Source organism: Neomonachus schauinslandi, chromosome 1, assembly GCF_002201575.2.
Source record: "Neomonachus schauinslandi chromosome 1, ASM220157v2, whole genome shotgun sequence".
NCBI classification, from domain to species: Eukaryota; Metazoa; Chordata; class Mammalia; order Carnivora; family Phocidae; genus Neomonachus; species Neomonachus schauinslandi.
The window spans coordinates 196,299,631-196,325,395 of NC_058403.1; the positions used below are offsets into that span (position 1 = coordinate 196,299,631).

Genomic DNA, 25,765 nt, shown 5'->3' on the forward strand with positions numbered 1-25,765 from the left:
GAAATCCATGTGGGTGGTGGGTCCTGTCCTGGGCTTGCGCCAAGGAAAACCCCCTGGACTGCTGTTCTGACAAGTCCTGTTGAACAAGGAGCCCTTGTCTTGACTTAGGCATATAACTGAAACTCACCACAGACCAGCCATCATAGGGAGAGACCTTGCCCATGGCCAAAGTGGGCTTCCCTGGGTTGGGGAGAGGGTGCAGGGTGGGCAGTACACAAAGGTTCTATGCTGCCCTTTGTGTTGATTCCTCCTCCCTGTGGACAATGCCCGTGCTTTCCACACAGGCCCAAAGAACTTCACTCTGGGTCTACTTCAGGTGGAACAAATCAACGTTAGATCATGGGGCTCTACATAAGGTTTCTTCTGGGAGAGGGTAGTAACACTGCTAAAAACAGTTAAGCATGAAAACTGCTAGGAAGACTTGTTCCAGTCCTGACTGGCCCAGATGAATTCACCAGGGATGCTGCTCTTTCTCAGGGAGAACCCCAAAGATAACTTCTCTGATGTGGGAATCAATAAAAGGGTTTGTTAGTCACTGGTCTATAAAGCATCTGGGCCTCCAAAATTGTAACCCCACTATACAGTCCAGAGGCATGCTGGTCCTCCTGAGAGCTAAGAGCGAAAGTCAGGGTACTGGCCTTGCTGCCTCCAAACTTAGGGATCATCATGCCTTGCTTGGATAAAGCCAGAGTAAGCTTGGGTGTCCTGAGGGGTTGGGACCTGTGTCCATCTTTCTAGGACCACTCAGAGCCGAAGGCTGAGAGGGTGGAGCATTCTTTTTTTTTTTTTTTTTTAAGATTTTATTCATTTATTTGAGAGCGAGAGAATGAGAGACAGAGAGCATGAGAGGGAGGAGGGTCAGAGGGAGAAGCGGACTCCCTGCCGAGCAGGGAGCCTGATGCGGGACTCGATCCCGGGACTCTAGGATCATGACCTGAGCTGAAGGCAGTCGCTTAACCAACTGAGCCACCCAGGCGCCCCGAGGGTGGAGCATTCTTTTAGTCTGTGGGAACTACGGGCGTACGGCACTGCCCAGAGCCCAGGGGACCGCTCTCCATCGGGACCATCGTCCCATTCCCCTGTGGCTTCGGTCTTCTCGACTCTCGAAGTGCAGAGAAGGCTGCCCTGACAGAACAGGGCTGAGGAGCCAATGCCCGGCGCGCCTCGCACCAGATCTGGCGTCGGACCATAATGTCTTGTCTTGCCCCAGAAAGGGGCCCGCCGACGGCGTAGCTGCCGCGAGTACCTGCCGAATCCTTACGGGAGCCACTGGAGAATTACAGCTGACAGTCCCGCGCTCAGCCCCAGGATTCTCTTCGGTCGTTAAGCCCCGCCCCCCATGGTTTGTCCAATCCGGACCCAGCCTCCCCGTTCCTTATAGCCACTTCCGGTTCGCTCCCGGAAGTTGCGCAGTGGAGCCAAATTCGAAGCCCGCGGGGACGCGGGGGCGCGGCAGCGAAGCTGGACGGGTCGAGGTTTCCTCGGCTGCCTCATCCCCTTTAGACCAGTCATCATGCCTATCCGTGCGCTGTGCACCATCTGCTCCGACTTCTTCGACCACTCTCGAGATGTGGCCGCCATCCACTGCGGCCACACCTTCCACCTGCAGTGGTGAGTGACCGTAGTGGCGGGGCCGGGCTCTCGGCCTGGTACGGCTACGGAACTGTGGGGTATGGGGTCCCCGGGCGGAGCCCAGACAGGTGATTAAGACGGCACTAGCCTGAGCCCCACCGTAGGTTCCCGACCTGGACTGAGGCGGGTCTGGGCAGGCTCCCCGGAGGAGGTGACAGCTGAACTGAGTCCAGAGAAACAGAGTTGGTTCAGTAAAGATAAAGTAGGGGGCTCCTTGATCCGCTGGCAGAGAGGTGTGACTTCAACACCTCTGGGCGGAGGTAAACTTTGGCCAAATTAACGAGGCCTTTTATTTCTTCGAGATAACCTGGTAGGCCTCTGGCTATCCGATTTGTTGTGGTTTGCTTGATGGTTTGGGATTATTCTACCCAGAGTCATCTCGTTGGTCAGACACCCCAGTGTATTCACTGACTCCAAGAAACCCAAGATAACATGGAAGGGCAAGGGGGCGCCTGGGTGGCTCAGTCAGTTAAGCATCTGCCTTCTGCTCCGGTCATGATCTCAGGGTCCTGGGATTGAGCCCCAAATCGGGCTCTCCGCTCAGCGGCAAGTCTGCTTCTCGCTCTCTTTCTCAGATAAATAAATAAATACATAAAATCTTTAAAAAATACCAAAAACCCATGGAAGGGCAAGGAAGTCCTCCCTGATCCGGCCGTCCTGCTGACCCTTTGAACGTACAGCTGGTGAGGAAAGATTCCCCTAGCAGGTGTGGCCTGGTTGATTCAGAGCTCTTTTTTTAAAATGAAATAAAATTGACATACCATATTATATTAGTTTCAGGTGCACAACATATTGATTCAACAATTCTACACATTACTCGATGCTTACCACGATAATTGTGGTCACTGTCACCATACCACAGTGTTTTGTTTTGTTTTTTAAAATTTTATTTATGGGGCGCCTGGGTGGCTCAGTTGGTTGAGCGACTGCCTTCGGCTCAGGTCATGATCCCAGGGTTCATGGGCTCCCTGCTCAGCGGGGAGCCTGCTTCTCCCTCTTCCACTCCCCCCCTGCTTGTTCTTGCTCTCTCTCTGTGTCAAATAAATAAATAAATAAATAAATCTAGAAAAAAGATTTTATTTATTTTTTTGAGAGAGAGCGAGAATGCAAGGGGAGAGGGAGAAGCAGGCTCCCTGCTGAGCAGGGAGCCCAATGTGGGGTTGGAGCCCAATGTGGGATTGATCCCAGGACTCTGGGATCATGACTTGAGTGGAGGACAGACGCCCAGCCAGCTGAGCTGCCCAGGCGCCCCCATACAACAGTATTACTGATTATATTTCCTACGCTGTATTTTTCATGTCCATGACTTATTTATTTTATAACTGGAAGTTTGTACTTCTTAATTCCCTTTATCTATTTCACTGCTATCTGTTTCCAAAACTTTACCATCATTCCAGACAGAAACACTGTACCAATTAAACGACAACTCTCCATTACCCCCTCCCCATTGCCCCTGAAAACCTTTATTTTACCCTCTGTCTCCTTGAGTTTTCCTATTCTGGGTATCTTATATAAGTGGAAGCATACAATATTTTTCTTTTGAGTTTTGCTTCACTAAGCATAATGTTTTCAACGTTCATCCATGTTGTAGCATGTATCAGAATTTCATTCCTATTATGACTAAAATTCGATTGTATGGAAGTACCACATTTTGTTTATCCCTTCATCTGTTAATGGACCTTGGGTTGTTTCCATGTTTTGGCTGCTATGAGTAATACTACTATGAACTGGTTTAGAAGTTTTTGTACGAGTCCCTGCTTTCATTCCTTTTGAGTTATACCCAGAAGTGGAATGACTGGATCATATGGTAATTCTATGTTTAATTTTTTGAAAAACTGCTTTATTGTTTTCCACTTTGACTGCACCATTTTACAACCCCACCAGCAATGCACAAGGGTCCAATTTCTCCACATCCTTGTCAACACTTGTTATTTTCTGTTTTTGTTTGTTTTTTTATAATAGTTATCTAATGGGTGCCTTTTTTTTTTTTAAATGTCTGTGTTTACAGCTATCAACTTCCCTCTTAGCATGCTTTCACTGTATTCTATAAGTCTTGGTATGTGGTGTTTTCATTTTCACTCATCTCAAGGTATTCTCTAATTTCCTTTGTGATTTCTTCTTTGACCCATCAGTTGTTTAAGAGTGTGTTGCTTAGGGCGCCTGGGTGGCTCAGTTGGTTAAGTGACTGCCTTCGGCTCAGGTCATGATCCTGGAGTCCCGGGATCGAGTCCCACGTCGGGCTCCCTGCTCGGCGGGGGGTCTGCTTCTCCCTCTGACCCTCTTCCCTCTCGTGCTCTCTGTCTCTCAAATAAATAAATAAAATCTTTAAAAAAAAAAAAAGAGTGTGTTGTTTAATTTCCACATATTTGTGAATTTTCCAGTTTTTTTTTTCTATTACTAGTTTTCAGTTTCATTCCATTGTGATCACAAAAGATACTTTGTATTATTTTAATCTTTTAAAATTTATTGATACTTGTTTTGTGGCCCAACGTATGGTCTATCCTGAAGAATGTTCCTTGTGCACTTGAGAAAAATGTGTATTCTGCTGTGATTGGGTGGAGTATTTGTGGGTTAGATCTAGTTGGTTTATGTTGTTCAAGTCCCCTATTTCCTTATTGATTACCTGTCTGATTGTTCTACCCATTATTAAAAGTGTGGATTATTGACATCTCCAACTTTTATTGTAGAACTGTCTGTTTCTCTCTCTAATTCTGTCCAATCTTCTTCCATATATTTTTGGGCTTTGTTGTCAGGTACATGTATGTTTATAATTGTTATTTCTTCTTGTTGGATTGTACCTTTTATCAAAATATAAAGTCCTTCTTTATTTTTTTGTAACATTTTTTTACTTAAAGTCTATTTTGTCTGACAATAACATAGCACTTCAGCTCTTTTTGTTACCATTTTTTTACTTATCCTGCTTGGGATTCTTTATGGTTGTCTAACTTGTGGAACAGTTTCTTTAATTAGTTTTGGAAAATTATCAGCCATTATCTTTTCATGTATTGTCTCTATTCCATTATCTCTTTTCTTTTCATATTAGTTTCTCATTTCTGTTTAAACAAATTAATACTAACCTGGTGTTTTTTTTGTTTTTTTGTTTTTTTAAAGATTTTATTTATTTGACAGAGAGAGACACAGCGAGAGAGGGAATACAAGCAGGGGGAGGGGAGAGGGAGAAGCAGGCCTCCCGCAGAGCAGGGAGCCTGATGTGGGGCTTGATCCCAGGACCCTGAGATCATGACCTAGCCGAAGGCAGACGCCCAATGACTGAGCCACCCAGGTGCCCCTCACTTGGTGTTTTAAAACAACACAGATTTATTATCTTGCAGTTCCAGAGATCAGAAGTCCAAAATGAGTTTACTGGATTATAGTCAATGTTTGTAAATGGGGATATGCCCTTCTTGGCTCGTGGCCCCATTCTCCATCTTCAGATCTCTCTGTATGCCTCTGACACTACTGCTTCACTTAAGGACCCTTGTGATTACATGGGGGCACACCTGGATAATCTCCCTGTCTCAAGATCCTTTTATTTTTTTTGTTTAAGATTTATTTATTTATTTGAGAGAGAGAAAGCGCACAAGTAGAGGGAAGAGGCAGAGGGAGAAGTAGGCTCCCCACTGAGCAAGGAGCCCAATGTGGGGCTTGATCCCAGGACCCTGGGATCATGACCTGAACCGAAGGTGGACGCTCAATTGATTGAGCCACCCAGGAGCCCCCTGTCTCAAGATCCTTAATCACATTTGCAAGATTGCTATTGTCATATAACGTGAAATATTCACAGGTTTGAGAAATTAGGACATAGACTTCTTGGGGAAAATGCATAATTCCACCTAATACTTTCTTTTTGGAATTCCTTATTATATGTATGCTAGACCTTCTCACAGTATCTTTTATATCTTTTGTCATCTCTTCTATATTTTTCCATCTTTTTAAGTCTCAGTGTTTTCTCTGACCTGTCTTTTCATTTTACTAATTCTTCAACTGTGCCTAAACTGCCATTAAACTCGTCCATCCAATTCTTAATTTTGGCCATTTTTAATTTTAGAATTTATGTTTGGTGCTTATTAAATTCTGCCATGTCACCTTTTATTCTGTAGTTCTCTACTGATAAATTTTTTTCTTTTTTAAAATAAACTCTACCCCCACCATGGGGCTCAAACTCACAACCCCGAGATCAAGAGTCACATGCCGTACCGACTGAGCCAGCCAGGCGCCCGTCTACTGATACTTTCAGTCTTGATTTTTATTTCGTTAGCATGCCATATTATGTTGTGTCTGACAGTTCCCGTATCCGAAGTCCTCGTGCATATGTTCTGGTGTGCACGTGTAGTGCTTTTTTCCTTGTCTATTTACTTAAAAGAAAAAAAACAACTAAAACATTTACTTTATGTAAATGGAATCATACCTAATATACCTTTTTTGTGTCTGGCTTCTCTTCCTCAATGTTATGTGTATGTGATTCATCCGTAATATTGTTCTTAGTTGTAGACTCATTCATTCTTGTTGCTGTATAGTATTCCACTGTGCCTGGCTGCCTTTGAATTTATCTTGTCCTAATATATGGAAAGTTATTTATAGAAAAAAACTAAGGCCTGGGATGATGGTATTATCTTCCAGAAAGGACTCTTTCTCCCTGGTCTCTGGTGGGAGAGTCTACTAGTAGGAGACTAATTAGAGTTGAAGGCTTGAGGTTTTGTTGGACCACTCACATAGAGGATATGAAGCTGGACTGTATTTTGCTTTTCCCACGACTTGCATTTGCTTCTAGTTTACCCTTCCTCTGAAAGCTTAGCCCTTTGGAGTCCCAGCTTAAAGTGGGGGTGTTATTAGAATCCCCATCTCTGACGGACCCTGAACTTTGGCTCCTGCTCCCTCCCAGTCAGAGACCCGAATGCTGACAAAAGAGCAGCTTAGGGGTCGGGAGGACCCTAACAGGGCCAAAAAAAAGGGCCAACTGGTCCGAGTGCTTGTTTTGGTTTTTGTTTTTAAAGATTTTATTGATTCATTTGACAGAGTGACAGTGAGAGAGGGAGCACAAGCAAGGGGAGTGGGAGAGGGAGAAGCAGGCTGCCCGCGGAACAGGGAGCCCGACGCGGGGCTCGATCCCAGGACCCCGGGACCATGACCTGAGCCGAAGGCAGACGCTCAACGACGGAGCCACGCAGGCGCCCCTGGTCCGAGTGCTTGTACCAGTGGGGCCCTGTGGGATGTGCCGTGCCACCTGTAGTACTGCCCTCCTTCGTGGTCAGGCGTCGGGCCGAGCAGGAGTGAGGCAGACACTGTTGTGGTCAGGGTGCCCACCTGGCCTGTGTGTCTGCCCAAGCAAGGGCTCACCAGTCTGCTTCTCTGCTTCTCATTCCAGCCTAATTCAGTGGTTTGAGACAGCACCAAGTCGGACCTGCCCCCAGTGCCGGATCCAGGTGAGGGTGATGGGGTAAAAACACCTCAGCTGAAGACATCTTTTCCTTGCCAGGGAGCAGGAATCAGGGAAGATCTCTGAAACTGAACAGTGTCTTTGACCTTTTTGGACCCTCTTGGTTTGAGGCTGATTAAGCCTTGTGCTCGTAAGTGGCTCAGGAGGCCTGCTTATGCCCAAGAGTAGCTGGCAGATAGACTTGTTGCCCGGGCCGGTTTTCACCTAGGTAAATTTAGCCTCTTTCCTTGCCTTTCCCCATCCTCAATGCCCAGCACCTAGAGTTGGGGTATCTTTTGAACAGTCACCTCGTGGGTCTGCGGTGACATGACTTTAGTAACCACCAAACCAGTGGCACCAGCGTGGGGTGACTGTAGGGTTACAGAGCTCATCTGATTCCAAGGGATGTGCCATGAAAAGTGAGGGCTGAGAACAGGCCTGGCTGCATGTTCAGCTGCATGTACATCCCTGTCATCCTTGCACATGACCCAGCTATACAGTCATACTCTCTCTTGTCCTTCCATCCAGGTTGGCAGAAGAACCGTTATCAATAAGCTCTTCTTTGACCTTGCCCAAGAGGAGGAGAGTGTCTTAGATGCAGAATTCTTAAAGGTACCCAGGATTTATGTCATTCTATTGAACCCCAAGCCGTCTGAGAATTTACTCTCTGCTCCCTCACAGGGTGGGTGTGTAGATTGTGGGGATGGAGTCTGGAGGGAGAGTCATAGAGGTTTCAAGGCAGAGGGGAGGAGAGCAGAGGAAAAGTGATGATAAGACCCAGTCATTGGAGAAATACACTGTTAGGGCAGAGAGGAGCCATGTGACTGTGAGCCTTCACCCTTGGGATTTCAGAGCAATTCCTTCCAAAGACCAGAGTGTCTCTCCCGACGTTCTCTCACCTTGCAGAGCTTCTACAGCCATCCTTCCCAGCCCACTTTGCTGCTTGGACAGCTAGAGACAGATCAGAAAACTCTTCTAGTCCTCAGCCAGGGAAGATGTGTGGACCCTATTCACAAACCTGTCTGTGCCTCAAAACTGTGGGGAAGCTTGGTATATATCCAGGTGCCTGAGTCTTTCCCAGGCCACTAATGGAGGGCAGAACCCCTGGAATCAGGATGTGAGCCAGGGCAGAAACCCACAATGCAGGGGAGAATGGGTGAATTCCCCCCTACACTTCTTCCCTTCAAGCCCAAGATTTAACTTTCTTTGTGCTGGATTGGCCAAAACCTCTTGAGGAAGCAGGATTGGGGTTCGAAATGTACCTGGACTCTGCGGGTTCATTTGCTGGGCATCTGTCAGCCAGGGTTCATTTGGCCTTGGCCCCAGGGTGCCGTGATGTCCTTGGAACCTTACTGCTTCAAGAACGTAGAGCTTTTGTGCTAAAGCCAGCATGTTCATCGTCATGGTAACTGCTCCTGGTTTTAAGCTGCGTCCTCCCTGTGATAAAGACAACAAAGGCAGCTTCGTTTCTTTCTGGCTTTCAAAGCCAGATCTAGGAGACAGAGAGACAACATCTTGAGTGGTTTGGAGCAAGGGCTTGTAGGTACCTTGCTTAAGTGTGGGGGCCAGGGGACTCGGGGGAGCTTTGGATTGGTGTCTGTTCTCTGGCAGTACGTGCATGCCCTTCTCTACCCACTACGTGCACTCCAGGATGTTCTGCCTACGCTGAGCCGCCCAGCCACCAAAAGCTTTTGCCCCAGAGTCCTGGGTGGGGATTTTCACAGCAGGGAGCTTATCCTACTGGGGCTGGGCTTTAGGATTGGTCACATGTGAAATTCTGAGTCTTGTATTGACCTGGAAAGGGTGATCTGGAGGAAGATTTGCCTGGATTCCGTCCTGCTACCACCATGAACCCTTCCTTGGCCAAGCCTTTCAGTTCTGCAGTGCCTGGTTTTCCTGCTTATGGAAAACTTCTCTTGCCCATGGGCGTGTTGAGTGCTCCGGACTCCTGAGTGGGAACCTCTCAGTGGTTCTGTGGCCGTGGCTCTGTAACTTACGTACGGGCTTTGAGAGGTTCATTTGACCCTCACAGTAGTGTGGTTAGAGCCCAGCACGTGTGAGGTTTCATCCGGAGACATAAAGTTGTCCCAGCTTACCTATCTCATCAGGGTTGGAAGATTCGTGACACACAGAGTGAGTTCAGAGCTTGGAGAGAAGTAGCCTGAAGCAAGCAGGACCTGGGGTGCAGTGAAGGAGTGGTGACCCAAGGTCCTTAGCCATCCGCACTCTGTGTCCCCAGTGAGTACAGCTGAAGCCCAGAGAGTGTAAGGGCCAGCATAGGGCCAAGGAGGTGATGGAGGCCTTGGCTGTGAGACTGATCACTCAGGTCCAGCTTCGCTTCTCTTGCCCCTGTTCTGCCTCCTTCCCTGTGCCAGTGTCTTGTACTTGAGATTATTTTCCTCCATCTTACCTACTTTTTAAAAAAAGCATAGAGATAAAGCAAGACATATCTCTTCACTGTTGGCTTAGCCTGGCCGTGACAGGGTCTGTGCCTCCCTGGACCTAAAGGCCTCACTTTCACCTCCTGGATCTCCCTGCAAGCTTTTTGGGATGCTATGGAAGCCAGGTATGATGCTTTTCTGCTTCTTATTGTGGATATTGCCTTGTAGAATGAACTGGATAATACGAGAGCCCAGCTTTCCCAGAAAGGTGAGTTAGTAAGAGACAGGGGGCCCTGGGAAGCTCCTGACCTAGGTGCTTGGGGGAGAGGCCCTGGGAGGAATGCCTCTAGCTTTCTGGTGAAGCTAGGGGCTCTCCCTGCTTTCTATATCCAAGAGTTTTGCTGGCTCTTGTGATTGGCAGGAAAGGAGAGGAAAGGGAGGTGCCTCAAGCCATCCACCTAGGCCAGATGAGCTTCTTCTCCTTGTCTGAGGCTACTTGCCCAGGACCGAGGCTGGGAGGGGGCTGCCTAATGGGACAGACTATTTCTAGGAGAGTGTTTGGCTGCTGAGTTTGGCAGGAAACCTGCTTGGGTTCTAAGATGATGAATTAACTAGACCCATGGGAGTGGACAGCGGTGAAATCTTTACTCAGGTAGTTCTAAGCAACAGAAAGAGGGTCTCATCCCCTGAATGAAGAGACTCTGGCTTAGCTTCCCTGGTTTGGTGCATGCCAGAGAGAGAAGTGGGCCACCCAACTTGCTGACCGGGGACTTGTTCCTTACCTGGCTCAGGGGTGCAGTGCTGGAGCCCAAGGGCTCAGGTTCTTATGCTGATGGGTGAACGGGCCTTCCCCCTTCCCACCCCTGCTGCAGAGAAGGAGAAAAGGGACAGCCAGGTCATCATTGACACCCTGCGGGACACGCTGGAAGAGCGCAACGCCACTGTGGAATCTCTGCAGAAGGCCTTAGACAAGGCCGAAATGCTGTGCTCCACCCTCAAGGTGGGTCCCCGGGTCCTGTGGGCACAAGTCTGTTGGCCTTATCTTCTGGCTCTGCCTTGGTCATGACCTTCGTTTGTGCAGTTATAAAGTGGAGGCAAATCCCTTCTTCCCCAGGCCTCCAGTGTTGTACCCATCCAGTCCGTAAGCGAGGGGTTATATTGGCTGTGCTTATGGATTTTGTACCGAGTAGTCTGAAGAGGTGAGGCCTTCCTGGCGCTTTTCGGAGGGGCAGCTCAGCCAAGACCTCAGTGAGGCTGGACCTTGTTTCCAAAAGTGGTTTGTACTCCACCGATGAAGCCAGATGGAAGAACCTTCCATTAGCACTCTAGTCCTTGGCTGGGCTGCTCTCTGGAGCCAGATCAAACAGCATCCCAAAGAGGAGCAGGGGGCCTTTGAAGTCAGCTGTGCTGAGCTGACCGGGCAGATCAAAGCCTGCAGAGCAAGCTGCTCTAGACCCAGATGAATTTTGTATCAGCCTGGGTTGGTGAGCCTCTTGCTCTCTAAGGGGCATAAGGCGATTGATCTGAGCCCACAATTGATATTCTGGCCTCGTAAGAAGGAGCAGTCCTTGCTGGATGCCATTTGAAAGGGAAAGGGAGCCATCTTTGTGAACAGACAGAGCCCCAGGGTGTTCGTTGTCTCTGTTCCTGCTTGGTGGCTGGGCTGGATCACGTGGCCTGGCCAGTGGGAGGGAAGGAGTGAATCAGGACCTGGCTGCAGAGCGGGCATCTTTGATAGCATTCCCAGGTCAGAGATGGAGTGCTTTTGTGCTGAGGGCAGCCTGGCTAGCTGCCTCTGGTTCAGCTCTCCTAGCCTGACTGATAACTGTCCTTGGGTCTAGATGGTGGATAATGAGACCTGGATTTGTGTTTCTTCAGCTTCCTACATGACATGCACCGTGAGCCCTTAGGCCACAGGACCTTGGCAGCCCACAGTGGGCCTCTAGCTAGTGGCAGTGGGTTGTGCCTGGGGTGAGACATATCTCAGGAGGAAGCAAGCGGGGAGGTGAGGAAGCAGTTGGCATAGGGCCTCATAGCAGAAAAAGCACAAGCCAGAGTGGGGCCCAGGAGCCTTCCTCCCTGGAGGCTGGGCACACACGGTTATCAGCACTTGGAAAAGCAGACAGTTCTAGAGTAGAGGTCTCAGGATGACTTTAGCCACGGGCCCTGGGATCGTCCAAGCAACAGGTAGGCACGGGTGTGTTTGCTCTTCAGAAGCAGATGAAGTACTTGGAGCAGCAGCAGGATGAGAGCAAACAAGCCCAGGAGGAGGCGCGCCGACTCAGGAGCAAGATGAAAACCATGGAGCGGTGAGCCCGGAGCTGAGGACTCCCTCTGCCCTTGCTCCTACGGCCCCCAGAGGGCCCAGCTCTTAGGACTGCAGTAGGGGTTGGCACCTCTGTGGCGCAAACCTCCGTAGGCCATGTGGGGTTCAGGCCAACTGGGTGTGGGCCCAGGTGTCCTTGCTCGGCCTCGGTGGGCTCCTCCACTTTCCATGGGGCCCCTTGCCTCAGTCCTCCCTCTTCCTGTTGCCCGTGGCCCGGTGACCTGGCAGGTCTTGTGCTCCAGAGACCTTTCTCCAAGGATCCCTGACATTGAGGACCTGTCAGCACCCATCCTTCCCCAGCAGCGTCCCTGAAGCTGTGTTCAGCTCTGCTGTGGGGCCTTCCTTCGGGTAGACCCGCCTGCTGAAGCATGCTGGCAGGCCAGGCTGTCACCATAGCAACAGCAGCAAGGGAAAGCCGAGCTGCACTGGGTACCTACCCATAAGCCTCCAGGTTGTAAATGCCGTGGGCTGGGTGTTTTTCAGGATCGAGCTCCTGCTCCAGAGCCAGCGGCCCGAGGTGGAGGAGATGATCCGAGACATGGGTGTGGGGCAGTCCGCGGTGGAGCAGCTGACCGTGTACTGCGTGTCCCTCAAGAAGTGCGTACTCCGGCCCCTGTGGCCCAGTCCGGGAGCTAAGCCACGGCCCCTCTCTGCTGCCCGTCTCTTGTAAAGCAGAGCAGGCAGACCTAAGGGGCGGGCTCCGGAGCTATGCTGCCTCAGTTTGAACCCTGACCCCACCTCTCACCGAGTGGCCACGAGCCAGTTTCTTGGCCTCTGACCCACAGCTTCCTGAATGGAGATAGTAATAACTTGCCTCATTGGGTTATTGAGAGAATGAGTGTGAATATAAATGTTATTTCTAAGAAGGTTGGCACCACTCTCTGGGCTATAAGCCCCATCATGATAAATGGAGCCTGTTTCCTATCAGCACTCACCGACTCTGCCTGACTTGCATCAGAAACTTTGCTACTGTGGATGTGAGGTTGGGGAAAGGGAGCTACTTGGCTGACAGGCACGGAGGATCCCAGATGTCTCCTATGAGGGCCACGTGGTATAGGGGGCCTCTTCGTGAGGGCAGGGCTTCCTGCAAACCCTCTCCAATCACCAGTGCCTGCAGGACAGGCAGGGAACAGAGACTCCCCTGCTCTCCTTGCAGGACCTTCCGCAGCACCACGCTGCTGGGCTCAGGTGTCAGAGTAGGAACGAGAACTGGCTGAGGGGACAGCCTGGGCTTTGCGTTTGTTTGGTGCTGTGGTGCAGTCTGACCACAGGGTGCCCCGTTCTGACATCTCTTTTCCTGGCCCCCTCATAGAGAGTATGAGAATCTAAAAGAGGCACGGAAGGCTTCAGGGGAGCTGGCGGACAGACTGAAGAAGGACTTGTTTTCTTCCAAAAGCAAGGTAACGGTGGGGAGCAGAAGGTGAGGGGAGCGAGGGCTATCCTTTTGTCGTGCTCGGTCCTGTCTCCTGAGCAAAGCCATGGGGCCTGTTGGTGCAGCAGACTCCATGGGGCCTCTGGGTGATTCACAGAGACTGGTTATTGGGCCTTGGCTCTGGCTCTGTGGCTTGTCCCCTTAGAGTGGCAGGTCATGCAGGCATCCCCCCCAGTACGTGCACACTTACGCTCCCTTCTATCCTTCCTGGCCCCGGGCAGATCCCGAATGTGACAGTGTTAGAGGCGCGCTTTTGTCCCAGGCCCAGAGTAAGAGGAACGTACCTGGAACCCCATTCAGTCAGCACAGTTGCTTTATCTCTGGGCCCGGTGCATCCATGGGCTGTCGGGTTTAGAATGCAGCCCTAGTTCCTGGGCAGCTCCAGATGGGCATGGACAGGCCCCACAAAGCCACGGTCTCCCCATGTGTCCTCAGACTCTTCTGGACCCTGGGCTTCTGTGAGCATGCACTGGGTAGCAGCAGGTGGGGGCAGAGCACATGGCCATCTGCTGGCCTGTCCTTTACTCCCTATACTTTCTTGTAGTTGCAGACAGTCTACTCTGAACTAGACCAGACCAAGTTGGAGCTGAAGTCGGCCCAGAAGGATTTACAGAGTGCTGACAAGGAGATTGTGGTAAGGAACATCCCTGGCCAGACGGGAACGAGGGGTCATTTGTGTGTCCTCCAAGAACCTAGAAACCTGTGTCCCAGTCTGTGGCGGTGGTTCTGGGTTCCCTGCATCCTCCTGGGTCAGAGTGGGTCAGGATGTGTACCTTGGCCCTGATTTGGAACCTGGGCCTCCTCAGTAGGGGACAGACAGCACCATGGGTCTTCCCCTACAGCCTGTCCTGTACCTATATCCCCAGGGATATAGCCTCACCAGAGGAGAGGCTTCACCAGAGAGGGGTTCTGAGGCCAGGTGATCCAGGGGGTTCAGGATGTTGGGGGTTCAGGCCTTGCTCTGTTCCCAGTGGGCTTGCCTGTCGTGCATGTTGTTCATGTCCTTGACAGTCTCTCTGGACTTGCTGCCTCAGCCTTCCTTTCACACTCTTCTCTTTCCTTCCCCAAGAGCCTGAAAAAAAAGCTAACGATGCTGCAGGAAACCCTGAACCTGCCACCCGTGGACAGTGAGACTGTCAACCGCCTGGTTTTAGAGAGGTTGGTTGACTTCCTGGGGTGGTGCAGGGGTCATAAGCTGGAAGAAGTCCCTGGTAAGGGTCTTCACTACTCCTGGCTTTGGTCGGGTGGGTGGTCCATGTGGGCCTGAAGGCTGTGGGCCTCCTGCCCTGGGACATAGCCAAGATTTAGTTGGAAAGCAGCTTTGAGGCAAGTTCTGGGCTGACAATGAAAGCTAAGGTAGGCCAGAGAGGACCTAGGGATGGGTAGGGAAGGGGCAGGAGTATTGACTGTCCTCACGCATCCTATTTATGAAATGCTTACCAAATGCATTTGTCTGCCCCAGATTCTGAAACAAACATGAAACCAGTCACCAAAATAAATTCTCCGCTGGTCTCAGGAATGTGTGCATTAAAGCTGCCGGCAGAGGGAGCCAGAGGCAGAGGGACGGGTGTCCCTGCCGGGACTGGCTGCCCATTCCTCCTGAGTGTCACAGAAGCCGAGCTAAGAGCATCTCTGGGCTGTTCTGCCTAGCTGCCCAGCTGATGGCCCAGACGGAAAGCACATAACCCAGTGGCCCAGCCTTTTATTTGAGCCACTTTTCAATGTCCTTTGGAAAATCATTATGCTCCTTCTTCCTCACATCCAATCAGTTGCCAGAGTCTGCCCATCTAAGCTCTGTGGTGCCTCCTAATCCTGTCTATCCCTGGCCGCCACCTCCAGGTGAGGCTGGTGACCCATCCTCCGCTCCTCCTGTCTGCCCGGCTTATCAGCCCCCGGCTTCACGTCATTCCTCCCCGCACCAAACACTCCCAGGCCTCTTGGCACTGTGCCTAAGGCACTCGTGGAGTGAGCCCGTAAGCACACACCCGGCTATGAGTAGACTGGGAGCCGCGTCTTGATCTGTGTTCCTCACCACCAGCTTCCTTACACATACATTCTTTTCCCCACACCATACTACCTGGTCAGCATCTGCACCGGGGAGCGAGTGCCAACAAGCCAGTGTCCTGTCCTTCTCATTTTACCTTTAGTTCCTCATCCGTACTCTTTCCTTTTTACCTCAGACCCTCCAGTGTCTCTTCCTGGAGCTAGAGCTGCCTGCCCCCCGCCAGTTTGGGTTGGACTGAGAAATGGCTGTGGGAGTCTGATGGGCACATGACTCTCTGTGAGGTCCAGCGTGTTGCTGATTTGGACAAACTAGACGCCGTATCTGGTCCTTCCTCCCCATTCCACCCTCAGAGCCCACTGGCCACGCTGGCTTGGAAGCCCCAGGTAGCACAAGGGCGCTGTCAGGAGCTTGACTCATAGGGAGCCGATAGTCTCGAAGACCATCTCATGTGGTCAAACATTTAGAACTCAAACTGCCTCAAGGCAGGAAGGAAAAATCCTTTTCCTAGCCTATCAAGGCTGTTATCGACAAGCTCCACAGTGCTCCCTCCACTTCCCACTCCGTGGGCCTCAGGGTATTTCCACACACATGTTCTCTGTGTCTGGCATCCACAGTGAGGGATGCCTCTAGGCTCCCAGGGACTTTGCATACCTGCCTTTGCTTACTTTCTTTACCACTCCACGCCGGAGCGAGGCCTAGACTTCTTTTTTTTTTTTTTTTAAAGATTTTATTTATTTATTTGACAGACAGAGACACAGCGAGAGAGGGAACACAAGCAGGGGGAGTGGGAGAGGGAGAAGCAGGCTCCCGGCCGAGCAGGGAGCCCGATGCGGGGCTCGATCCCAGGACTCCGGGATCATGACCTGAGCTGAAGGCAGACGCTTAACGACTGAGCACCCAGGCGCCCCGAGGCCTAGACTTCTATAACCGGTTCTTACTGAGGGCGTGCTGCATGTCAGGCCCTCTCAGTCCTCTTGGAGCTTGTGTTCCAGTGGGGTAGACAGACTGCAGGGTTAGATGGCGAAGCCCCAAGATGGCGAAGCCCCAATCGCCCCCGACCACACACCATGACAGGCCACATCCCATGACAAGAAAAGAGGCGCTTGTGCCATTTGCATTTAGACGCTTCAGTGAGGGGTGAACCTGGCTGTCAGGGCTGGGGCACGCGGGAGCCACCAGGGTGTGCGGCTTGGGCTGGGGGTGTGCGTGTGTGGCGTGGCTATGGAGAGCGGGGTGTGATGAGGCTTGTTGACCCTCGGGTGGGAGACAGTGGCAGAGGACTTGCTGGGGTCCGTCGATAGTGGCAGAATTAACAGAGACTACAGAAATGTTGCCATGAGTGCTTCTGGCTGCCGCTTTCTGCTGTGGCTCCCAGAGCGGGAAGCAAAGCAACCTGCATGGCATTGGTTTGAGGCGGCTTGTGCAACCTTTGTTTTCACTTGCAGGCAAGAAGGGGTGGAGCTTCCAGGGACCTGGCCAGGGAAAGGAAGAGATAGTCCAAGCTTCCCACATTGCTTACCCACCCGAATCAGTGCACGTAGTCCCCTTTCCTCCGATCAGCATGCCCCAATGGGCCCCGGCCAGAGGCTCATACCCTCACAGTGCATCCCTCCGTCCTAGAGCAGTGGGAGTAGGGCTTTGGGCAGCCCTGATGACAAGGTCCCTAAGGGAAGGAAATAGAGGATGTTCTTGGGGCTGCCCTGCCACTCCCCAGAGTTCTCTGACCACAGGAGCTAGGGAGCCCCACCAGGCCTGGGTGGGCTAGAAAAATCCTAGTGGCTGCAGTTTTCTAACAGAATACCAGCCCCCCCCCCATTATAAAAGTAACAACACATTCATTGTTGAGAATTTGGAAAATACGGACTTAGCGCAGAGCTCGCTGTTGACATGTGGTTTATTTTCTTCTAGTCTTTTCTCTGTATGTGGGGAAAGGGGTGGGGGGATGTGTGTGCACCAAAATTGTACTTTCCATAGAGTTGTTTTCCCAAATTACAGTGGTAAAACATACCTAACAAAATTTAGCAACATTTTCAAGTGCACAATTCAGTGGCATTACATACATAATGTGGTCTCCTCTCCACCAGCCACCTCCAGAATGCTTTTCACCTTAAAAAACTGAAACTCTACTCATTAAACAATAACTTCTGTTTTCCAGCCCCTGGCACCCACCATTCTACTTTCTGTCTCCATGATTTTGACTACTCTAAATCCCTCATATAAGTGGAATCATTCAGTATTTGTCTTTTTGTGACTGGCTTACTTCCCTCAACATAATGTCCTCAGGGTACATCCATGTTGTAGCAGGTGTTAGTATTTCCTTCCCTTTTTAAAGCTGAATTATATTCCATTGTATGTATATACCACATTTTGCTTATCCATTCGCTGGTGGATGGACACGTGGGTTGCCTTCCACCTTTTAACTGTTGTGAGTGTGCGGCTATGAACATGGCTGTGCAAATATCTCTTCGACATCCTGCTTTCAGCTCTGGATGTATACCCAGAAGTGGAATGGCTGGATCATACGGTAATTCTGTTTTTAATTTTTTGAGGAACTGCTGTGCTATTTTGCATGGCAGATGTACCATGTTACATTCCCACCAACAGGACATAAAGATTCCAATTTTTTTTTCAAGATTTTGTTTTTAAGTAATCATACCCAACATGGGGCTCGAACTCATGACCCTGAGATCAAGTCACCTGCTCCACACCTTGGGCCAGCAGGGCGCCCCAGGGTCCCAATTTTACCACATCCTCACCAACACTTGTTATTTTCTGTTTGTTTGGGGTTTTTGTTGTTGTTGTTCATAGCAGCCATCCTCGTGGGTGTGAAGTAGTATCTCATGGTAGTCTTGATTTGCATCACCCTAATGACGAGTGACGTTGAGCATCTTCTCATGGGCTTACTGGCCATCTGTAGATTGTTTCTGGAGAAAAGTCTATTCAAGCCCTGTGCGCAGTTTTGAACTGGGTTGTTTGTTTTCCATTATAGAGCTTCGGTTCTATCTATATTCTGGATTTTAGCTCTTTATGTGAGAGATGATTTGCAAATAGTTTCTTCCATTCTGTGGATTGCTTTTTTACTCTGTTGACGGTGTCTTTTTTTTTTTTAAGATTTTATTTATTTGACAGAGACACAGCGAGAGAGGGAACACAAGCAGGGGGAGTGGGAGAGGGAGAAGCAGGCTTCCCGCCGAGCAGGGAGCCCGATGCAGAGCTTGATCCCAGGACTCTGGGATCATGACCTGAGCTGAAGGCAGACGCCTAACAACTGAGCCACCCAGGCGCCCAGACAGTGTCTTTTTAAGATTTTATTTATTTATTTGTGAGAGAGAGAGCATGGGGGCAGGGGGGAGAGGGACAAGCAGACTCTGCGCCAAGCCCAGAGCCCAGTGTAGGGCTCAATCCCACGATCCCAAGATCATGACCCAAGCCAAAACCAAGAGTCAGATGCTCAACTGACTGAGCCACCTGGGTGCCCTGATTGTGTCTTTTGATGCACACAATTTTGAATTTTTTTGAAGTCCAACTTGTCTTCTTTTTCTTTTATCGCCTAGTATACAGAATTTTGTATTACTTTTTAAATGTAGTGTATGAGCATTTCCCCATGTTATTAAGTTTACTCTCCAGAAACACTACTTTAATGTCTGCATCATATTCAGGCTGTGAAAGTGCCAGCCCCCTGGGGAGTCATTTGACCACTTCCAATATTGTGCCATTTGCCATCTATATCAATCTGTGGTCACATCTCTGGCCCCTTGCACTGCATTCTGAGAAATGAAGCTGTTTGGTCAAAAGGCAACCTTTTGTTTGTACTCTTGGGTTTTGTGTGTGTTTTGCTTGCTTCCTTCCATGTCTTGAAGACTTTCACTGGTCCCATGACTGAAGCACTAAGCCAAGTGGTTTTTTTCTGTAGAGATTCAGGCTTCCTTGCAGGATGGCCCTGAGCCAGGTGTGGGCTCCAGACCCCTGGAACCAAGCCATCTCTGATGCTTCAGGGACTGTTGTCCTTCTGGACTGCCATGGTGGTCCAGAGTAACCGGGCCAACTCTGCCTATAGCCCAGCCCCCATGGAGATGCTGAGCCTGAAGCTTCGCCGACCAGCCTTTGGTGATGACATTGACCTCAACGCCACCTTTGATGTCGACACACCTCCATCCCAGCCCTCCAGCATCCATCATGACCGTGCCAAGAAGCTCTGCCAAGAGATAGCACAGTAAGTGGGAGTCCCTGGCCCTGTCCACAGCCTTGAGGGAGGATGACCAAGAGGTCTCTGCAGGCCCTGCCCTCATCACTCCGAGTGGCTGATAGGGCAGTGAGGGTCACCTGGAGTTGACCATGACTTTGATTCTGACCACCTCTTCTTCCCTCTCCTGAATACTCTGTGCAAAGCTCTTCTCTTGCTTGTTTTAGTCATCACTGCCACCCTTTAGGCAAAGGGGTTGTGATGTGAGTTGGAGAGAACACAGGGGTCCCAGTAGGGGCAGGTCTGGGTTGATGATGTTGGAAGGTGTGTGTGCTCCCCATACCTTGAATGCCTGCCCACCAGAGTCCTGAGCCAGGGACTCTGAACTTCCTCTTCCATTGTGTGCCTCTTTGGCTCTTCCTTAGAACCATCTCAAATCATAGAGCCCAGGGCCCCACCACCTAAGGGGGTATCCCGCAGGGGCAGGTGTAAGAAGCTGTGGGGAGCTGCAGTGGGATGGGTGGGACCTGCACTAGGGGCGCAGTGGACTGGGAATGGCAAGTTGTCTGCTTGACCAGGCAGGCCAAGTATGGTTCATCAGGGAGACGAGAACTACTCCCGTAGGTACATGTAGGTATACGCTGCTCAGGTAAGGGGGTCAAGGGCAGAGTGGGTTTCCTCCTAATTGGAGACTTTGCACATGAGAGAAAGAAATTGAGGTGTTAAGCAGTGAAGGTGGGAGAGGCCTGGGGAGAGGGCAAAAGGGAGAGCCAGCTGGACTCTCCACCTCTCCCTACCGTTGGGGCTGGAGGCACCTGGGCCGTACAGGGCCGGGCCTGGTAGCCGTGGAAAGCAACCCTTGGGTGTGCGGGCTGCCGTCAGGGGACCTACGAGTGCCTGCTGCACGCCCTGGCTTCTTCATGTCGTCTCTTTAGCTGTAAAGGGTGAGACATTTTTATCATCTTCAGGGCCTGCAGGGAGGCTGAGGGAACCCAGGATGCTTCCACCTTGGATCAACCTCCCCAGGGCCAAACTCGCAGCAAGTGGACAATCTTCCCATGGTCATCATGTAGCCTCACCACGGTCTGTGGGGGCAGGAGTGATGGGGTCCAGAGCTGACAGGCCCAATCTTGCCTTTGTCCTCATGGCTTTGAGAAGCCACAGGGTCAGCCTTAGGTTACTGTCCTTCTACCCACCTGGGAAAATACCAGGAAAGGGTATTCAGCTGCTAGTGTCCCCAGGAATTGGATGGAAACACTGTGTCTAGTTCTGGAGCTGGGAGTGAATGGCCAGGGCTTGGGGCCATGATCAGTTCTGCCCGCAGACCCTGCCTGCACAGATTATCTAGGAAGATGACCTAGTCCTGTGTGATGGGAGCACTTTATGAGCTCTGTACCGAGGGTCTTAGGGTGGTGGTGGCCCCTCTCTGGGCAGATGCAGCTAAGTCTGAGCTCATGAGGTGCCTTCTGCCTGTCTCAGGACATGACTGGCTTTCCTCCTGTGGGTGGTGGATCTCCATCCCCACATAGAGCCCAGGACATGGTGGGGTGCCTGAGGCCTTGGGGAGCATTCACATTGGCTTGGCTCCAAGTGGAAGCCGCAAGATTGGAAAATGGTCCAACTTCCCCCTCCCCACTCTGGCAGCTGTGACTGTCCAGCTCTTCACAGACCTGCACTTGGGGTGCGGCTGACCGAGGGGCCTTGCCCAGCACACAGCCATTACAGCAGCCGTGCCCCCTGGTGGCTCCCCAAGGGCCGTGTGCTGAGCCTGGCTTGCCCGGCCCTGTGTCTTGCTCACCTGCCTCTTGCCTTCATGTCTCGCTCTCACAGCTCTCCCGTTCAGGACATCCCCAAGAAGATGCCCAAAGGCCCTAAGCAGGTAAGGCTTCCCAGAAGTCAGGCAGTCACCATCCAACCCTTGCCAGGACCGAGTGTGAAGCTGGGCTTCCGAGAGGGCAGGGTCTTGCCAGAGCCCTCTCACTCCTGGCCCAGGACTGAAGCACTTCGGAGCTACCTGGGAACTCTACTCATTAACCTTCCTGCCTCTGGGTGAGGCGTCAGAGATCCTGGTCCTGTTCTACCACCACGACCCACCCCCTCCTTTGCTGCCATCAGGCTCATCAAGTCTGGCTTTGGGGTCTCCCCTCCAGGAGTCCCAGCTCTCACTGGGCGGCCAGCACTGTGTGGGAGAGCCAGATGAGGAGCTAGCTAGTGCCTTTCCTGTCTTCATCCGGAATGCCGTCCTAGGCCAGAAACAGCCCAAGAGGGCCAAGGCAGAGCCCTGTCGCAGCAGAGATACAGTGAGTATGGCTTCCCACGAGTGGCAAGTGCCAGCCCTCTTGGGGGGCCAGCCCCCTAGCCTATTAACCTGGCCCACTCACTTCTTCCTTCTACTTTAGGTAAGGACAGGCTTCGATGGGCTTGGAGGTCGGACAAAATTCATCCAACCTGTATCCTTGTTCTGTGACATTGGGCTGAGCTGAGCTAGCCACGCCGTCCCTCACCCGTACCCCCAGCCCCAGCCTGGCAGTGGCTACAGCCTCAGCTGTGTGGAGCTGGACCTCCCTCAGGACAGCAGAGCTGCCCACGCCCCAAGCCTAAGCCTTTGCTGCCCAGTCTCCTCTTTAGGCCTCTTCCTTGACGGCTTCTTCAGACTGACACGACGATGATCCGCCCACTGCCTGTGAAACCCAAGCCCAAGACTAAGCAGAGAGTGGGGGTGAAGAAAGCGCTCCCTCCCTCCCAGGCCAAGCTGGACACCTTCCTGTGGTAGTGAGAATAGTGAGCCGGATCAATGGCCAGATACATGCCTCCAATTCATAGGCCAGGACTGGCTCAGCAAGGGGTTTGGGGGGCAAGACCCCACTTCGAGGACCAGCGCCAAGGGCAAGGATAGACAAAAAGATGGGGGTGAGGGTGAGTCCCAGAAACTGTGCTTTACCTGCACTTACCCTCCCCCCCCCCCCCCCCCCCCCCCCCACTGGGTCTACCGTACTGGGCCTATGTGTGGCTGCTGAAGTGAGGCCAGCAGGACTTCCTCCTTGTCTGAGGCTCCTGTTTGTGGCCAGATGTGGCTGGGCTGCTTCTGATTCTCCAGACTAAGGTCTTTTATTGACTGTGTGGACCAAAGTGCCTGAGGCTTCTTGGGCAGCTTCAGCCTGCCCAAGCTTCTGCCTGCTTCTGACTTGCTGCTAGGCGTGGCCAGAACTGAGCAGGATGGGGAATGAGGGGATCATGGTGGGGAGAAGATTGGGGGGGGGACGATTTCTATGTAAAATAAAAAAGATAGAATTTTTTCTTCATGGCTCTGGGAGTATGAATTTGCATCAACACTTTGGCAAACCGTTTGGCATAATTTTCTGAAGTAGGGCCTTCGCCTAGACTCAGACTCAGTAGTCCTACCCTTAGGCATGTGCCCCCTCCTAGGGCACAAGGAGACTCCAGCAGGAATGAGACCACTGCAGTTTTGTCCACAGTCCAAGCTGGGCACAGCCCAAATGCCAGAGGCTGGAAAGCAGACGGGTTAACAGGTATAGCCATACAGGGAACTCCCAGCAAGCAAAATAAATAATCAGTGACCTTTGAGTCTTAACTTCAAGAGCACTTTCTCCTAGACTTCCCCTTGTGACCTCTAGCTTCCCTTTCTCACCACTGCAGGGGGGTTCATCTGTCTCTGCGGGGCCCAGCACGGGCCTGGCACCGGGAGTGAAGGTGAGTGCCCTCATGCTTCGGGCCAAGCATGCCCCGCTGCCTCTAGCGCACCTGGAGGAGCATCACGGAGAGAAAGTAATGCTTGGTTATGGGAGCTGGAGCCTCTGCTGCCACCTTGAACCAAGGTTTGATGAGGGGAAGTGCAGTCTCGACTTAAGGGTGCAGTCGGCGGCGGCCTAATAGCCAGCCGAGTGATCTTAGGCAAACTAGCCTCTCTGTGTCTCAGCTTCTTTGATGTGGGGACAGTAGCACTAACCTCCCAATTGTGAGAACCTGATGAGTCAGCATTGCAGGTTAAGAACTTATGACCCCTAAGGAAATAATGCAGACTCAAAAGACAAATATTGTGTGATTTCACTTAAATGAGGTATCTAGAATGGGTAAATTCAGAGACAGAAGTAGAATAGAATAGAGGTTACCAGGGCCTAGAGTGAGGAGAAAATGAGGAGTCCTTACTTAATGGTTAGAGAGTTTCTGTCTGGGGTGATTTGTTTTCTCGCTATATAAACTACCCCCCCACCCCCCACCACCCCAGCTTTTGAAGAATTCCAGTACAGTTGGGTGCCTGGGTGGCTCAGTTGGTTAAGCATCCAACTACTGATCTCAACTCAGGTCTTGATCTCAGGGTCATGAGTTCAGGCCCAGGATGGAGCCTACTTAAAAAAAAAAATTTTTTTTTTAATTCTAGGATAGTTAACATACAGTGTTATATTAGTTTCAGGTATACGATATAGTGATTCAACACTTCCATACATTACTCAGGGCTCATCACAATAAGGGTACTCTTGATCCCCTTCACCTATTTCACCTACCTTCCCTCTGCCTGGGGTGATTTTAAAGTTTTAGAAATAGATAGTGGTGATGGTTACAAAACAGTTATTGCTAGACCTAAATACAAAGAAGTGGAAAGAGCGATTATAATCAACTATTTCAGAACTCTGATACCTCATTAGACAACTAGGAAAGTACTTGATGGAGGAAGAGCCAGGCTTGAACCAGCCACCATCCCCTATTCCTCATGGTTGTGGGGATAGCAGCTCCAGTTGCAAAAGCAGCTGACTGGTGCCAGAGCAGGAAGTGGATCTGAGGTTGTCTCCAGGTAGATGGTCTCAGAATTGAGTTGAATTGCAGGACGTGCAGTTGGCATTGGAAAATTGCTTGGTGGTATGGAATAAAATACACACTTAGGAATTAGTGTCAGAATCCTAAAAAACGATAGAGAAGATCAACAAAACCAAGAGCTGCTTCTCTGAAAGGTCAAGAAAATTGGCAAACTTTTAAATAAATTGACTAAGAGAAAAAAGACAAATTATCAAAGTCAAATCAAAATGGGGATGCTGTAACCAATTTTACAGAAATGGAAAGGATTATAACAGGATATTGTGAACAACTGTACACCAACAAACTGGATAGCCTAATTGAAATGGACAAATTTGTAGACACAGAAACTAACAAAACCGACTCAAGAAGAGAGAGAAAATATAAATAGACCTGCAACTAGTCAGGGGATTGAACCAGTATTCAAAAAACTCCCAAGATGGGGCACTTGGCTGGCTAGTCGATTAAGTGTCCGACTCTTGGTTTTGGCTCAGGTCATGATCTCATGGGTCATGGGATGGAGCCCTGTGTTGGGCTCCACACTCAGTGGGGAGTCTGCTTGAAGATTCTCTCCCTCTGCCCCTCCCCCAATTCGCACGTGCACATACTCTCTCCTTTCTCTCAATAAATCTTTTTTTATTTAAAAAAAATTTTTTTTAAAGATTTTATTTATTTATTTGACAGAGAGACAGCAAGAACAGGAACACAAGCAGGGGGAGTGGGAGAGGGAGAAGCAGGCTTCCTGCCGAGCAGGAGGAATCTTTATTTTTTTTTTTTAAAGATTTTATTTATGGGGCACCTGGGTGGGTCAGTTGGTTAAGCGGCTGCCTTCAGCTCAGGTCACGATCCCAGGGTCCTGGGATGGAGCCCCGCATTGAGCTCCCCGCTCGGCGGGAAGCCTGCTTCTCCCTCTCCTTCTGCCTGCCTCTCTGCCTACTTGTGCTCTCTATCTCTCTGTCAAATAAATAAAATCTTTAAAAAAAAAAAAAAGATTATTTAATTGACAGAGACAGCGAAAGAGGGAACACAAGCAGGGGGAGAGGACGAGGGAGATGCAGGCTTCCCGCCGAGCAGGGAGCCGGATGCAGGGCTCCATCCCAGGACCCTGGAACCATGACCTGAGCTGAAGGCAGTTGCTTAACCAACTGAGCCACCCAGGTGCCTCTAAATAAATATTTAAAAAACAAAACAAAAAATCCCAAGAAAGAAAAGCCCAGGACAAGATAACTTCACTGGTGATTCTATCAAACATTTATTTTATTTTCTATCAAACACTTTATTTTATTTATTTATTTTGACAGAGAGAGCGAGAGAGGGAACACAAGCAGGGGGAGTGGAAGAGGGAGAAGCAGGCCTCCCACCTAGCAGTGAGCCCAATGCGGGGCTTGATCCCAGGACCCTGGGATCATGACCCGAGCTGAAGGCAGGCGCTTAACGACTGAGCCACCCAGGCGCTCCTCTATCAAACATTTAAAAAAAGGATTAACACCCAAAAGACAGTATCCCCATAGTAAAAAAGCAACCCCAAGAAAGGAGAAAGTATTTTCAAGTCATATATCTGATAAGGGATAATATCCAGAA

At 50.6% G+C, this 25,765-nt stretch overlaps 1 protein-coding gene across 1 annotated transcript; it reads left to right on the forward strand.

Annotated features, from left to right (window-relative positions):
* Nucleotides 1-1,461: 1,461 nt before the first annotated feature.
* LOC110577633 (TRAF interacting protein) lies at nt 1,462-22,186 on the forward strand. Its single transcript, XM_021687025.2, has 15 exons — nt 1,462-1,611; nt 6,998-7,055; nt 7,577-7,660; nt 9,658-9,697; nt 10,302-10,429; nt 11,644-11,738; nt 12,239-12,352; nt 13,068-13,155; nt 13,732-13,821; nt 14,257-14,345; nt 19,250-19,405; nt 21,206-21,254; nt 21,526-21,675; nt 21,775-21,825; nt 22,029-22,186. Exons 1-15 carry the CDS (start codon nt 1,514-1,516, stop codon nt 22,146-22,148), a joined length of 1,410 nt encoding a protein of 469 aa, XP_021542700.1. The 5' UTR covers nt 1,462-1,513; the 3' UTR covers nt 22,149-22,186.
* The last annotated feature ends 3,579 nt before the right edge of the window (nt 22,187-25,765 follow it).